This window comes from Manihot esculenta, chromosome 2 (assembly GCF_001659605.2).
Source record: "Manihot esculenta cultivar AM560-2 chromosome 2, M.esculenta_v8, whole genome shotgun sequence".
NCBI lineage: Eukaryota > Viridiplantae > Streptophyta > Magnoliopsida > Malpighiales > Euphorbiaceae > Manihot > Manihot esculenta.
The window spans coordinates 6,970,275-6,986,270 of record NC_035162.2 but is presented as its reverse complement, the minus strand read 5'-3'; the positions used below and the strand labels follow the sequence as shown (position 1 = coordinate 6,986,270).

Sequence of the window (15,996 nt, the reverse complement as noted above, 5' to 3'; positions counted from 1 at the left end):
ATTAATCTATTTCCACCCTAAAAAATTTATGAGCATCCCAAAATGCTATAATAATGCAGCTTTATAGCCACAAAGTGGTTTCAGAATCATCATTACTGGCTTTCTCGCCTAGTACCAACTCTTAGATATGGACTAAAAACATACAAAAGATAAGCATGGTTGAATCGTGACATGTGTAAACATGCTTTGAAAGAAACGATCTAATTTTTTCATATGACTTGATTAGCCGGTAAAAAGCTCATTCTACAGGAGTCTGAAGGTCGGACTATTAGCATTTCTTACCTCTCCAATATCCAAAACGAGCAGAATAAACTCTTCAACGCTCGTACCACACATTATAAATAAATATAGGAGAGATTTATTATTTAATTTCTAAATATTGCTATTATTAATAAGTCAGTCCCTACATTTTCAAATATATATTAAAACGTCTTTATTTTTTATCTTCATTAACAAAATAATCATTCCGTTCTCTTTTTTATTAAAAATAGATGAAAGACGAAAGAGAAAATTTTTAAAACTCAATTGTGTCCTCAAATAAAACCCTTTATTTAGTCCTTGAATATTGTTATTATTAACAAGTCAGTCTCTATATTTTCAGAAATCTATTAAAATATTCTTATTTTTTTTTAGATTTAATTAAACGTCCTTATTTTTTCTCATATTTATTAAAACGTTCTTATCGTTTTTCTCCGTCAACGAAATAGTCCCTCCTCCCCTTAAAAAAAAAGAAGAAGATGATGAAGAAAAAAGAAGAAAAAAAAAAAGAAAAAGAGAAAGAAGAAGAAGGAGCTGAAGATGATAATGAAGAAGAAGAAGAAGAATCACCTTTTCTCCTCCTCCTTAAAGAAGAAAAAAAAAAAAGGGAAAAACCAAAAAAGAAGAAGAGGAAGAATCCAATAAGGAAAAGGAGAAGGAGGAGGAGAAGAGGGAGAGTAATTTGGTATTTTGTTATATTTTTAATGGCATAAATAAATGGAAGGACTATTTCGTTGACGAAAAAAAAGATAAGGACGTTTTAATAGATTTTAAAAAATGTAAGGACTGACTTGTTAATAATAGCAATACTCAGGGACTAAATTATAAATCTCCCTAAATATAAAGACTATCGATTCCAAAGAAGGTCGTACAGAACTTGGCACAACCTGATAAAATCAGTGTAAGAGAATCGATTTCCATGCAATAGTCGGTCCCTCTAACCCTCTCTGAAGTATTAAATGTACGTGCAAAAAGATTGTCCAACCACCTAATACGCCTGCTAAAGGGTACGGGTTCAACGGCTCTGTTTGTTTGATTACTCATCTGCTAGCCGCCTAACATACTGTATCACGCTACCATTTAATCTGAGAAGGAAATTAGAATACAAATATCCCAGACTCATCTTTCCTAAGAAAATGAATTACTCTCTCCTCCCTAAGGCTCTCATCAAAGATTCCCACACACCCTCTTTCGGCTCTCTCTCTATTTCAAGAACTAAGGTTCAAAAAAGTTAATATCTCCCGTATATACTCACAAAAAACCCTTTCAAATAGAAATCCTTTAGAGATTTTTTGAAGATGTCTTATTATTTTATCTTTTATTTATATTAATAAATCTCAGATAATATTTAATTTAACTTGAGTATCGAAAAGTCTCCACCGAGATATTATCAGCAGACCCTTATCGTCTTTTCTATTTCACAAATTCCTTTTAATATAAAAAAACATAGTGAAATCAATCATAGATCAATAGTCAATCCATTAAATCTAACCGTTATCTAAGTGCCAGAATATCTTGTTGGATCTCGCTTTTTCATAAACAATCTAAAAAATCACGGCTCCCTTATAAAACTAATTTGAACTCTCTAAGAAGACCACCAGAGAACCACATATAGGATCAAAAATTGCTTCTCAAAAAACCGCATGCACAAAATAAAATCAAACCTTAAAAGAAAATTAAAATATAAAAAATTGAAAAGAAATTAAAAGAAAAATAATCCTAATCCGGAGGTGGAAAGAAAAAAATCCACACAAAGAGTCGAGAAAGACAAGGAGAACGGACAAACTCAACAAAGGAGGCTCAGCCTTAAAAAACCAAAAAATAGAAATCTCTCACTAAAAAGAAACTAGAGTTATTAGATCTTAAAAAAATTTACAGTTCATTTTAAATACCATAAAAAAAAAAAGTTTCATACCACCATTATTTTCTTTTTGAAAAAAAAAAATACCATAGAAAATATCTCATTATATTACTTTACTAAAATTGTAAAAGTCATTTTAATTAATTTTTTAATAATTTAAATGTATTATATGATATTTATAAAATTTAGAATATTATGAAATTTTTTTAAACAAAATTCAGCGGCTAAATATTTATTTATTCTTTAATTTATTATTATATTTGTTGTCATACCATTACTCTTGATTATTGAAATTAAGAATGATTAGTTTTTAGAAATATATGCCAATTATGAATATATTAAGAATTTAATAAAACATTTACAAACTAAAAAATTGATTTATAATTAAAAAAAAATAAATATATTTATTTTTTACAGGATTGAGAGAGTAAAGTTTTTTCTAATTATTCAATGTATTTATAATTGTTAATAGTCCATACATATTTCAATAGCATACATTTACATTTTTCAATTTAAGCATCATTTTGTTTAAATTATTCTATTTACAAAAAAGTTAATTTCTTAGAAATACACTTTTAAAAAAATTAATTTTTTAAAAATATAATTAAAATATATTTAATTAGTATATTAAAGTGACTATAAAAATAATATAAATATTCTACTTCAAATATATGTATGATATTTAAAATATAATATTTACTTTAATATAAAAAATATATATATTAGTCAAAACTCACATAATAATTAATATATAATTTTTTATAATAATAATAAAAATTGCTATGAAATATAAAAAATATTTATGTTTAATTTAATTTTTTTTCTTTATTTAAATGTATATATAACATATGTAAAATTATCTTATGAAATTTTTTATTCATTATTATTTATCAATAATATGATCTCCAATATTCTATTGATCTTTATCTAAATACTTAACTATAAAAAAATAAAAAGAGTAAAATTAGAAGTAAAAAAAGTAATTTGAAATTATTTAAGTTAGGCAGAGAAATTTACTTTTCTTATAAAGGGAGTAAAACACATCAATTTCATGAAAAATTATAAAATCATGATAATAAAATAAATTAATGTTTTATAAATTAATGTTTTATAATTATAAATTAATATTTTATATTTCTATTTAATTTCAATACTTATTTAGTCATTTTATTTATATTTTTAATAAAATTTTAAATATTTAATGAAGAATAAAGTTTTGGTAATTGTTTTTTTAAACAAAAATTTTTGGTAATTGTTAAAATAAAAAATATATTATTATTAGGTAAACATATGTTAAAATTAAATTATAAAAGTTTATTAATATATGATTTAATTTAATTATAAATTATTTAAATAAATATTAAAAATTTCAAATTTTACTTTTTTTATCTCTAATTTTCAGTTTAAGAAAAAAAAAACATTAATATGTTTTAAATAAAAAAATCACGTGCACAATACAAACATAAAATAGTTATATTTTGTGAAATATACCCGATTTTATTTGGATGGACTGTGCAGGCGCTGGGCGGAGGAGCAATTCGCGATTGTAACTTTCCTGAGTGACCTGGATAATGGAAGCTTTGGGGGGTGGCAATGGCGGCTTTTGGGGGTGGAACTGGGAACTGAAACGTCAAAAGCCGTATAATTGTCGAAGTAATGTATCCAAATCCTCTAATACGGGGGTCGGAGGCGGTTACCACTTCCCTCTCAAGCAAGCCGTTACGGCTGGTTCACTCGCTCTTGCCGGAGACGGAATCGCCCAAGTGAGAGACCGATGGGGAAACAGCGAACGCTCAAAACAACGCAGTATCCTCCCTTCTCATGATTGCACCGATGAAGAGGTCAGTGTTTAATTAGTTCAGTCTTGTTTTTTTAATTTTCAATATTTAAATTGGTACTTTTTTTCTTAAAGTATCTAGTGGCATACAGTTCATATTTTTGAAGTTTTTGAACAAGGATATGAAAATAAATTCATGTAATTGGTTGATAGTCCATTAAACCTTGCCCCTGAAATTCTTGATGCATTCTGGAAATGGCAATTTTCTCATTTTTCAATGTTGTTGATCTACCTACATAATGTGTACCGTCTCCATGTCTGGATTTTGACCAAATTGTTTCTCTTAGCATCCTGTATGGGCCATCTTTAAGGAACATGATTGGCTCCGTGCCTTGCGGATGACTTCTTATGGGTTTCTTCTTTATGGACCTGGTTCCTATGCATGGTATCAATATCTTGATTATTGTTTGCCTAAGCAGACAGCCAAGAATCTGATGTTAAAGGTACCACCACTTTTGGATATTTCATATTCAAATTATTATAACTACAATAGCTTGAGAGGTAAAGGAGTAGCTTCTTTGGGGAAAAATTATACATTTCATTTTCTTTCAGGTTTTGTTGAATCAAATAGTACTTGGTCCATCTGTTATTGCTGTTGTCTTTGCATGGAACAATTTATGGCAAGGGAAGCTTTCACAGCTTCCAGGGAAGTACCAAAAGGATGCTCTTCCCACATTGCTTTATGGTAAAGAAGTCCTTCAGTCAAACTTTTGTTGGCTTGTGTTTTTATTTGTTTTAATGTTCATCTGGTACCAATGCAGGATTTAGGTTCTGGATCCCTGTCAGTGCATTGAACTTTTGGTACTTCTGCTCAACTTCCTATCTCTTTACTTTCTAAAACACGCAATGAATCCCTCACACCTCATGTTTAGTGCCTTCTTGAATCACTAGGAAATGTGGGGCTGTGAAAAAACGTGTCTTACTCTACCTCAGAAGCACGTGAATTTAGAAAATCATGCAGATAATCATTTAATTTAAATCTCAATATGAAACAAAAAGGTTATGACACCTTAGAAGGTGATTTTATATCACGTGCCAGGTTATCTAAATCCATGCATCTGTATACTATTGTTGCTTAAGAGCACAAAAAAAAATTCCTGTAATTTGCTTGGAAGTTCCCAAATTATTGACGTAGTTTTCCACTGACCACAGCATATACTTCATCTCCTAATTTCCTCTTTGCATCAGATGCAGGAAAACATAGATATGGTTTTTCATGCAAAAACATTACATTTCTTACCCGTGAATTTTTGCACTGTACACAAGATTCAATACTTTGCTTTTATGCAAGTGAGAAAGCTATTACTCAAATTATGATTATGAATTTTCTGTTTTAGGGCTTAAAACCTTGAGCATGTGAAAGAACCTTGACATATTTGACATTCAGTAGATTTGAAATCTCCCGGTTAAATATTATGGTTAAGACAGTATATTCAGTATTAAGTTAGACAATGAGGATGATTACTGGGTAATTTGGTCTTCTTTCTTATGATGAATCAGAATGATATGCAATTAGATATGAAACATTGCAGTTATCATCATTTTTATTCCTCTTACTTACGCCTCAATAAACATTGTGATCTAACATTTTGGCTTCTGCGAGATCCCAAGGTATTCTTTTGAAACAATATTTTCAGTACAAGCTGTGAAAACTAACTAATTTTGACTTGCGTAGTTGGTTGCTTAATATTGTGCCCCAGGCTTCATAAACCTTATTTGAAGCTTATCAATTAAATGATCAAGGATTATGATGCAATGTTGGTTTTTTGGAAAACTTTAGAATATACACCATGTGTGATAAGATAACATATTCTGTCAGTTTCAGAATTGAACTCTGGAACGTTCACTGATTATGTAAATCCCAGTTACTTACAAGACCTTTGTTCGTAGTCTGGTTTGGTAAAGATAATTGAGTGCACAAGTAGCAACATTACATCCTTGTAGGTTCACTTAACTACCTTGTACTTGGGATATGCTCTGTAGCCTAAACTTTCATCAGTTCATTCTTAATTATTAGTAGAAGTACATGATTATATTTAATATATGCTTAGGCCCTGTATTTTGGCATTTCTGCAGGGTGGTCCCACTTCAAGCTCGCGTAGCTTTCATGTCCACGGGTTCTATTTTTTGGAACTTCTGCTTATCATCAACAATGAACAAGTAGATTCATCTGATTAGTTATTCATAAATTTGGTATTAGAATTTAGCAATGTCTACTTTTTAACAATGAAGTATATTTCTCATGCCCATTTCATTTTACTGGCTCTGAGCTTAATCAGTTTTGGTGAACTTCTAGAAAAATATAGCATTCGTTATCGTTATACTTACCATCATTTGTAGATCTCCCTCTCTTAATTGATTTTGGTGGTTCCACGAGTTGCCATCTACTGATCTACATATATGGATGATTAGTTTCATTCGTCGAAAACAGTGCTGCACTCATGAACTTCGGGATTTATCTGCTGGAATACTTTGGCTGATGGTATTCATAAAATCTAAACCACTAATTTTTAATCGAAATAGTGAGTGTTTGATTTGCGAAAAAATATGCTCACAGGAATTGGAATGACTATGAATCAAGTCTGAGGTGGATTTTTGGTATTATCCACGTACAGTTCTAACTTCCAAAATAAAAAAGCACAAGTACCATGCCACTCGAATGTTAGGAAGAAACTATCGTGCTCAATGATAATATAATTTATTTGTGGCATGCATAGACATTTATAGTGGATGGGTTTATGGGGGCTTGTGAAGGATGGGGATTCAGCAAGCATCCGCTAAGAGCAGACAAAAAATTGCCATCCCCCCTTTTTGGGAAGAAATTGTCACGGCCAGTAAGTTGATACAATAGTGGATAACAATCTTAAAACTTAGCTAAACCACGTACACCCTGATGCAACTAGTAAGAGTAGGAATAGTAAACTAGAATATTTATCATGTAATTATTTCTCGTTTTATGAAAAAATCACTAGAATTTCGTTTAATCATATATACACTGTCGAAGTTTCAGCATGAACTTTACAAGGTTACATGAGGTAGACTTATGAATTTTTCTGTTACTTGTAGGAATAGGGGATTAGTAGCTCGTGAGAATATTTAGTAGACTGATCATTTCTCGTTATTGGACATTGTCTCTGGAAGTTTAAAAGTAGGAGGCTTATCAACGCCCCTCCGTGAGTACTCCCTCCATTTTCTTGCTGCAGCTGCTGCTCTTTTCGCTCTCTCTTTCACTTCCTCCTCTGCAGTAAATATCATATCAGCTTGAATTAGTTTGAGGAATACACTCACATTTGGGCAAATGCAACATTACAACACTAACATTTGAGTCGATCATAATTTTAGAGACACCCAAAGGAAAAAAAAGCAAACTTCTTAGACCATTAATCATCGTCATTATTATGATGAAGAAAAGGATAAGAATTCATATTTGAGAACTCAAAGATTTGATTTAATAGATTTTTTGCATGTGATTTATTCCAAATGAAGCCTCATTACCCTTATTGTGAACTTCCAAAATCTAAAAAACTAAAAATGAAAGTGATATTATTGATATCATCCACAACTAATTTCATTTGAAAATTGAAAGTCAATAGTATCTTAATGGCTGTGATTTAGACGATCCCAAAATTCAAACATGACATTGAATTGCTATGATACAAAATTATTTAACTTGAATAAAACACAAATATATTTATTTTATAGATAAATCAATCACTCTCTTAATCAAGTCAAATGTGTTTGGATGCAAAATCGATTATTGAACTGAATTTTCAACTCAAATAATCATCATTGCATTTACCTGATTTTTGGTAGTCTTTCGGCTTGCCCCAAAGATCACTCCAGTATGAATCAGTTTTATCAGAACTTTTTTGCCTCATCATCCTTATTTTAGCTTGCTCCTGTAAGAATTAGGAATCCTCATTTATCATACCAAGTAAAATGGTTAGTATTGGGAACCTTACGCCGTAATCGTAACATTTTACTAACATGTTGATTATGCATGTCTACGTGTGGAACATCATAGACTTGGAGCCTAAAGTCTAAATACGCCCGAGTATCGTGACTATATTTCAATCAGATTCATTAGCCCCCAAACTGTCCACATTTTAATAAATTGCTGAACTCAGTCCAAGGGCTTGAGTTGTTCTATTTCAGTCAGTCACAAGTTTTTTAATTTTTTTTTTCCTCTCCAATTTCATCATCCAACTTTAGTTACCTCCACAATTTGGTCAATATTGCTGCCATTTGGTGATGAGATTGATGGAATTTCAGCAACAAAGTAAGGAGTAAGTGAATCAAAATTGGGTGATGAGATTGCAGCAAACTTGAAGTTAAGAAAACAGTCTGAAGTCAAGCCTTCTGTTAACCGACTAAAATATAACCTAATTATGGAGCAAGAGTTCCTACCAAGACTTTTGCTTGCCTTTTCTCCCATCGAGAATTTGCCTGACCACACAAGTAATTTAATATTAGTACGATAGGCATGTGAATAATGATAAATAAAATTGAACAAAATAGCAGGGTCAGATAGATTATTTTATTCCATGATGGTCGGCCTTTTATTCCATTCATAGGGCTGTTTCTCTTTGCAAGTAATGAGAATGACACTCTTAGTAATGCAAAATTGTTAAAGAAAAATGAAAATATAGTTTATGTCAGTTTCTTACCATTCTGAAAACATCTATTGATGCTGACCCCATGCCTGAAAGCATTAGTGCAACCTGATCATCATTCAGAGCAGCCAGCATGTCAATGCTAAAATCCAGGAACTCCAAAATTAACATTATCTCATCATATAAATCAGAAATGTATTGTTTCAATCCCAACTATATGCCACTATCTCATTATCATAAAAATTATGTATAGATTTTGATATAGATTATAGGAAGTAAATATGTCAATATAGGAAGTAAATATTGATAGATAAATCAGTTGCTTAATCTTAGGATTGTATAATTATATACTTGATTTTCCTTATTATTTAGATATCGCCTCTCATGTATAAATAGATTGTAATTTCTATTGTGAAATACAATAACAAAATATTAGTTTTCTACATGGTATCAAAGCCTCACCCATAGAGATTTAAATTTTTTAGAGACTTAAAGCTCTGTTCATTTTGGGTTACCCATAAAGGATAATATGTGGAGACTTAGTACTCCGTTCATTTTGAGTTATCCATAAAGGGTACATTTGGAGACTTAGGGCTCGGGCTCTGTTCATCGGGATTACCCATAAAGGGTAACATTTGGAGACTTAGGCTCTGTTCATTTTAGGTTACGGGTAACTTTTAGAGACTTAAGTCTCAGTTCATCAAGTTACCCATAAAGGGTAACATTTAGAGACTTAGAGCTCTGTTCATCGGGATTACCCATAAAGGATAACATTTGAAAATTTAGAGATCTGTTAATTTGGATTACTCATCAAAGGTAATATTTGGAGACATTGGGCACTGTTCATCGGATATTGTCCATTTGGATACATTGGGCACTGTTAATTGAGTATTGTTCATTTGGAGACATCGGGCACTGTTCATCGAGTATCGTTCACGGGAACTATTCACGACTGCTGTTCATCGGTTACTGTTTACTAGTTACTGTTCACGGGTTTTGTTCTTCTGATCCTTTGTTTATTTTGATTGTTTTGGGTTGCTTGTCCTTATGGCTGAAACTGATTATATATGTAACAAGTTGGGTATGATTAATATTTATGCTCCAACTTAGAGGGGAGTGTTATAGGTTATAGGAAGTAAATATGTTAATATAGGATCTAAATATTGATAGATGGATTAGTTGCTTAATCTTAGAATTGTATAATTATAGACTTGATTTTTCTTCTTATTTAGATACCGTCTTTCATGTATAAATAGGTTGTAATTTCTATTGTGAAATAGGACAACAAAATATTATTTTTCTACAGATTCCAATTCTAACAATTGGAATTTCACTATCCTTGTAACTTAAAACAGTTAAACATGATTGTATTTGTTCAAAAAGTTGTGCCTTACATTTACTCTTTCCACTCTGCGCATTTCATCCTCTAGCAAAGATAGTTGTGCTGCAGAAGTCCAATGGATACAATCAACTGGACTGAAGAGAGCAAATCATGGATTAGTTCACTTGAAACCTCAAGAATGAAAATAGCAAATTTCTTCAAACAGTATGCTGCAGGCTACTTTAATAGATTTTAAATGCTATACTGGCAAGCATGAAAACTGAAAATTGGTGTGATAAATTTGCTAGTTGCTTCAAACAAATATATGGTCAATTGATTCGGCAGTAAAGTGGACCCAAATAAAGATGGGAATGCTCATTTCCATTTTCAATATTTGGAAAAGGACAATTCACTATAGGAAATGGTTACCTTACATGGGATTATCTCTATTCCCTCATTGCCCTTAATCTTCCTATCTTATAGGGAACAGACTTTGACTAGTGGGATCCTCCACAAGGCAATTAAATTTGAAAAATAAAATGGCAATTACAAAAGCCCCTAAGGTTTTGCATGACAAATAGTTTTTGTTCAAAATTTGAACCCTGTATGAAGCGAACCAAAATAGCAAAAAGCGAAACACTATTCATCAAACTAAATTCAGATATTGTTAATTGGGTCATCAAACTATTTATCTATCTTGCTTCAGTGATTGAATTAAATGAACCAGTAACAATGTAATCGAAATATGTACAAAGAGTTTGTATTGCCACATCTTCCGCACAAACTAAATTATGTTAACATGTTTAGCAACATCCATTGATGCGGAACCGATGAAGAAGAATGGAAGAAAATTACCAACTCTCAATTGCTTGTTGCACTAATTCAGGGTTTCCACATTGACCGTACACTCTTGCTCTTCCAAAGTCTTCCTCAATTCCAAATACATCAGGGGCCACATTGACACAATTTTTGCAGCCTGCAAAATATTAGAATATTGTTTTTCAACTTTATTGAAGGCATCTTCCAGCTGTAAGTTATCCAAATAAATGAAATCCAATGGTAGCAATAGAATGAAATCTTTTTATCAACAATCAACTGATTTAAAGTTGCCTCCCTTGAGGCTAGAATTATAGCATCATATGCTTCTACAAGATGGATTCCGTGAAATTAGGCAGACATCAACATCATATTATCAATGCCTTCGAAATATAAACGTTAATAAAGTGTGAAGAAGCCTTTCATAGGAGGCAAATACAGCATTTGCAATCCATTGGTAGGTTCATATATTAACTTGGGAAAGAACCAAATTCCAGTCCACTTCCTCTTCTCTAAACAGAAAAAAAAAAAAGCATATTCAACTAGAAGTGCAAGTTCATTCATACCTATGCAACTAAATTCATCGACAAATGCGTGATCCTTAGGGCTAGAATCATCCAAGAAAGGATTGATTGCCGTCAATGCATAGCCATGAATTTCATCATAAATCATGCGCTGCACAGGGTCACTGAGCACCTGCAATATATCAATTGTTTATAGACACGAAAATGACCAAAATATACCCAGAAAAAAGAAAAAGAAAGAGAAACCCACCGCATAGACTTCATTAATGAACTTGCAGAAATTTGTAGTTTCTGGGTCGTTCCCACTCAAGTCTGGATGACATTCTCTCATGCAATTATAATAGGCTTTCTTAATCTGTTGTGGTGTGGCATCTGGAAGCTATTCAAATAAGCAAATTAAAAGCTATATCACCACCAGGCAGAAAGATCCTGCAATTCAGAGTTGAGAACCAATATGAATTTTTACATAATTACCAGACCCAGAACAGCGTAGTAGTCATCAGCCACCGGCGGCGAATCATCAGTTGCAACTCTCAGTCTGCCAAAGCCAGATGATGATCTTCGCTTCCAGTTCCAACTCCAAGGAGTAGTGTTGTTGGTCTTAGGAAGCGATCTTGAAGCTGTTTTCATCAATGGGTTTTGAATCTTAAGAACATCTGTGCACACAGGAGACAGCAATTGAGCCATTTTGCATTTAATTTATTTTAATTTTTTTTATTAGTGTCTGCTAAATCGATGCATGCAAATGCAATTGCTTTTGTTTATGGATTGCTCAACCCTGAGAGCTTGGAGTTTTATTTTTGTTTAATTTTATTAAAATTGGTGGGATATTTTAAATTTTTGAGGAAGGAGAAATTTTGGCGTGAAAGGCATTAATGCTGACATGGCAAATCCACAGCCATATGTAAATCGCTAGTATCTGGACGGACCTATGATGAATCATGAATCTTCTCGGTTCGGTTCGGGTCAACCCATTGAAAAAGTCCGACCCAAAACCTTTGTTGCTCCGCTTTTGAATATAAACTAAGAAATAACTGAATTTCTAAAAATTAAGTCCGTGCATATGGTTTAATATGAAAATAATTTATTAAATATATTGACTCTAAAAATAAATAAATATAATAGTAAAAAAAAAATCTAAATCATCTCTTCCTTTCTCTTTCTCTCTTATAAATATAAATCTCAATGAAAATTTTTCCTTCATTTGTATTTAAATAATTTTTTATAAAATTATACATATTTTCATTTGTATTTAAATAAAAATATTTCAATTTAAAAAAACTGGATCTAGTAATTTCAAAAAAAGAAATTGTTAGTAAATTTTTGTTTTCAAAATGAAGGGTTTATGAAAATGTCAGTAAGACAAAATATGTACTAGGGTAGATTCTTATAAAAAAAAATAAATTAAATATACACATAAAACAAGGTATTTAAATATAATAATTAAATAATATTATAAACATATTATTGTTGTTGCTCTGAAAAGGTGTTAGATCATAATTTTTTAAGCATATATTAAAATGAACCTAAATTAAATATTTTATATAATTATTTATAATTTTTAAAAAATCTTTAAATTAAAGGGACAACTTATTGTTAATATTAATATAAAATATAATTACATTTAATCACTTATCTATATAAATGAATCATTTAATTCTAATACTTGTATAATATTTTGAATCAATTTTAAGTTCATTTTTTTATCTAATAATATATTGTTTAATCTATTTTAATAAAATATGATCGATTAAATATCTAAAATTAATTATGACTTTTCTCCTAAAATTTATAATTAATATTATAAATGATGTCAAATAATAATAGATTAAAATAGTTAATGAACTGTTATTATAAAATAGAGTCACATGTTATAATATTACACATGGTCCCATCTATTGAAGAAAAACTCAGATATCGTAGCGCTTGTTTTTTTATCAAAATTCATTCCTCCAAAACAGTACGAGATTTTATAAAAAATTACCATTAACGAATATAATCTGATAGATTTTCATTTTATCTATAATTGCGGAATCTCCTATCCATTAATTAATCGATGCAAGCTGTATTTTCAAAGAATTTGATAACAAACTCTATTTTGTAATATGAAAGTTGGTGTGCACATAGATTAAGGTACGTATTTTTATACAATCATTCTAAATTCAAAATAATTCATTACATTCACTGATTTTATTAGTTTATTAATTTGGATATCGGAGTGGCGATGCATACGCACCAACTATCTTACACAAATTGACTAACCAGCCCTATTTTCAACCATATCAACAATATCTAATAATTTATCTCTAGTTATATTGAACCAATTTTATTAAATTTTTCATAATTTTTTATAATGTTATATTTTCAAAAAAATAAAAAGCCTAACTCTGATTCTTCAATATAGATGTATTGGCTTGACAACTTTTCTAATACTTCAGTATGAGTATTGAATAAGTAATCAAATTGACTATTTAGAAAATAACATACCTAATTATAGAGATTGTGAACGTATTGAATAGAGTTTAAATATTGTTAGAAGTATATAAGATGATATAATTATATTTAGTTTTGACGTGATTTGAATCACTGATACTCAAATTTAATGTATTTTAATTAATATTTTTAAAAATTATTGAAAAAAAAAATCTTAATAAGAAAATTATCCTAAATCATCAGCTAATATGAGATAAACAAAGGGGTAAATTGATTATTATGGTTTTTTTTTTTCAATATAAACTCCCACATTGTATAGTCCTCTATATGTAGGACTCAAACACTAGATTTTTTATCAATAAAAGATCATTCATTCATAAAAATAAAGAGGTACAATCATTTTCTATCAGAACATATAATTTAGAAGGATAGTTGGAAAGCCAGCTCGAGAATAACCTTCCACTGCATACAAACTTAGCTATCCAGTCAGCACAAAGATTTGCCGACATGGGAACAAAAGAAACCAAGATTAAAGAATTGTTAAACAACAATAGTCTAAGATCATGCATTAGAGCTTTCAATATTCATAAGGAGGAGGATCCTGAGAAGAATAAAGTTGAACAACCACTTGAATCAGATTCAATCACACAAGGCAGAAAGTTTCTTTTAATAGCAGACTGAATAGCAAGACCCATGCCTAGAATGGAACCACACCACTTCTGGATCTCTAACATTCATAGCTAATAGAACACTAAGAATTACTTTACCTTCATCATGGAAAAAGGAATATGCCAACAAAATCAGGTCCCATTGATTAGTTGCAGGGTTAATTAGATTAGCTACATAGATTATTGGACTCCCTTCATATTGCTGGCTTTGAATGCGAAAATCTGGTAAAGTAGGGACCCAAGCATCATTCTACACATTAAGAAAACAGGGGCCTGATATATTCCAGCGATACCCCCAATGGATTGCCTCTCTACCAACTAACAGACTTCTTCATCCCCAAAATGCTTGTCTATCCACAGGAGCATCCATAAAATCAGAAAAGAAAAAATAAATACCTTTCATGATAGGAGCCCACAAAGAATGGGGATACTTATAACTCTCCAGGCTTGTTTTGCAAATATAGCATCCTGAATAAGTGCAAGTCTTTAAAACCCATGCCTCCCTCTTGCTTTATCAAAACAACTTCCTCACCAAAACCAGGCTACTGCTTAATGGATTTCCTGAATGAAAGTTGTAGGAAATCTGAAATAAGTCATGATAAAAAAAGGAATTACCTCCACAACTGCTTTGATAAGAACTTCATTGCCCGCTTGTAAGAGGAGTTTAATTTTTCATAGCACTCCTATTTTTTTTCTCTAATTTATTTTATAAAAAATATTCTTCAATTTTGTTGTGTTTTGAAACATTAAAAAAAATTAATAAAAAAATAATTTTGTTAATATATTTTATTTTTAAATTAAAATTAAATAATAAAAAATAAATTATTTAATTAAAAAATATAAATTATTTTTCGTCAATGGAGCCTAAATTTTGATTTATATTGTATTAATTAATATAAATAAAAGAGAGTTACTTAAAGATGATTTTGTCTTGAGTGCAAATGCTTTGCTATAAAAGCGTGATAGTTAAGAAAATAATTAATTGATATATTTAATTTTAAAAATAATAATAATTTAATTATTAAATATATAATATATAATTTTAATGATGAATTTTATTTTAGAATAATAACTATAAAAATTTTATAACATATATATTATTATGAATTATTTTATATACGCTGTTATTTAGATTAAATAATATATTTATTATAAAATATTTATAAATATTATTATAGAATAAAATTCTTAAAATATAAAAAATATATTTAATGATTAGATTGCTATTTTAATTTTAATTTTAAAAATTACTTAAATGTAAGTTTTAAGCTAATTCCTATAAAATTTAAACTTTAAATTAAAATATAAATTGACTTGAACATTTAACCTTTCTTCGGCCATTGGCCTATGTAAAATGATTATCTATAATGATTTTAATGTGGAATTCGTCTTTTTAATTTTTAGTTAAAATACTACATTAATATTATCAATATTTATGTCTTTAATTTTTAAAAAAATAAATTTAAGAATTTACTTTTTCATACTCACCGATTTAATTTAATAATAAAATATATTATGAATAATTTAATAATAAAATTTATTGAATGAGAGATTTTAATTTTTTTTTTAATTTTCAGTTTTCATTTAAGAAAAAACTTATTTTTAAATAAGACAAATAGTAAAAAAGCTAATTAAGCAATGCTAAATTGAGTTACAGCAAGTAAG

At 29.9% G+C, this 15,996-nt stretch overlaps 2 protein-coding genes across 2 annotated transcripts; one reads left to right on the top strand and one right to left on the bottom strand.

Annotated features, from left to right (window-relative positions):
* The first annotated feature begins 3,607 nt into the window (after window positions 1-3,607).
* LOC110606494 (peroxisomal membrane protein 2) lies at window positions 3,608-6,289 on the top strand. The gene is made up of 5 exons (XM_021745324.2): window positions 3,608-3,960; window positions 4,244-4,399; window positions 4,509-4,641; window positions 4,718-4,757; window positions 6,033-6,289. Exons 1-5 carry the CDS (start codon window positions 3,691-3,693, stop codon window positions 6,118-6,120), a joined length of 687 nt encoding a protein of 228 aa, XP_021601016.1. The 5' UTR covers window positions 3,608-3,690; the 3' UTR covers window positions 6,121-6,289.
* A 582-nt stretch (window positions 6,290-6,871) lies between these two features.
* Window positions 6,872-12,038, bottom strand: LOC110605624 (chaperone protein dnaJ C76, chloroplastic). The gene is made up of 9 exons (XM_021744260.2): window positions 11,705-12,038; window positions 11,481-11,609; window positions 11,273-11,402; window positions 10,746-10,866; window positions 9,964-10,045; window positions 8,624-8,677; window positions 8,364-8,402; window positions 7,756-7,855; window positions 6,872-7,195 (listed from the first exon to the last, which is right to left on the bottom strand). Exons 1-9 carry the CDS (start codon window positions 11,915-11,917, stop codon window positions 7,065-7,067), a joined length of 999 nt encoding a protein of 332 aa, XP_021599952.1. The 5' UTR covers window positions 11,918-12,038; the 3' UTR covers window positions 6,872-7,064.
* Between the last annotated feature and the right edge of the window lie 3,958 nt (window positions 12,039-15,996).

Excerpts from the sequence above, each read along its gene's own strand:
- LOC110606494 (XM_021745324.2), top strand. The coding sequence starts at position 3,691 with ATGGAAGCTTTGGGGGGTGGCAATGGCGGCTTTTGGGGGTGGAACTGG. Across the intron at positions 3,961-4,243 it reads ATGATTGCACCGATGAAGAG|CATCCTGTATGGGCCATCTT; the intron begins GTCAGTGTTTAA and ends TGTTTCTCTTAG. Across the intron at positions 4,758-6,032 it reads GTCAGTGCATTGAACTTTTG|GGTGGTCCCACTTCAAGCTC; the intron begins GTACTTCTGCTC and ends GCATTTCTGCAG.
- LOC110605624 (XM_021744260.2), bottom strand. The coding sequence starts at position 11,917 with ATGGCTCAATTGCTGTCTCCTGTGTGCACAGATGTTCTTAAGATTCAA. Across the intron at positions 11,403-11,480 it reads TCATTAATGAAGTCTATGCG|GTGCTCAGTGACCCTGTGCA; the intron begins GTGGGTTTCTCT and ends GATATATTGCAG. Across the intron at positions 7,196-7,755 it reads GAAAGACTACCAAAAATCAG|AGGAGGAAGTGAAAGAGAGA; the intron begins GTAAATGCAATG and ends TATTTACTGCAG.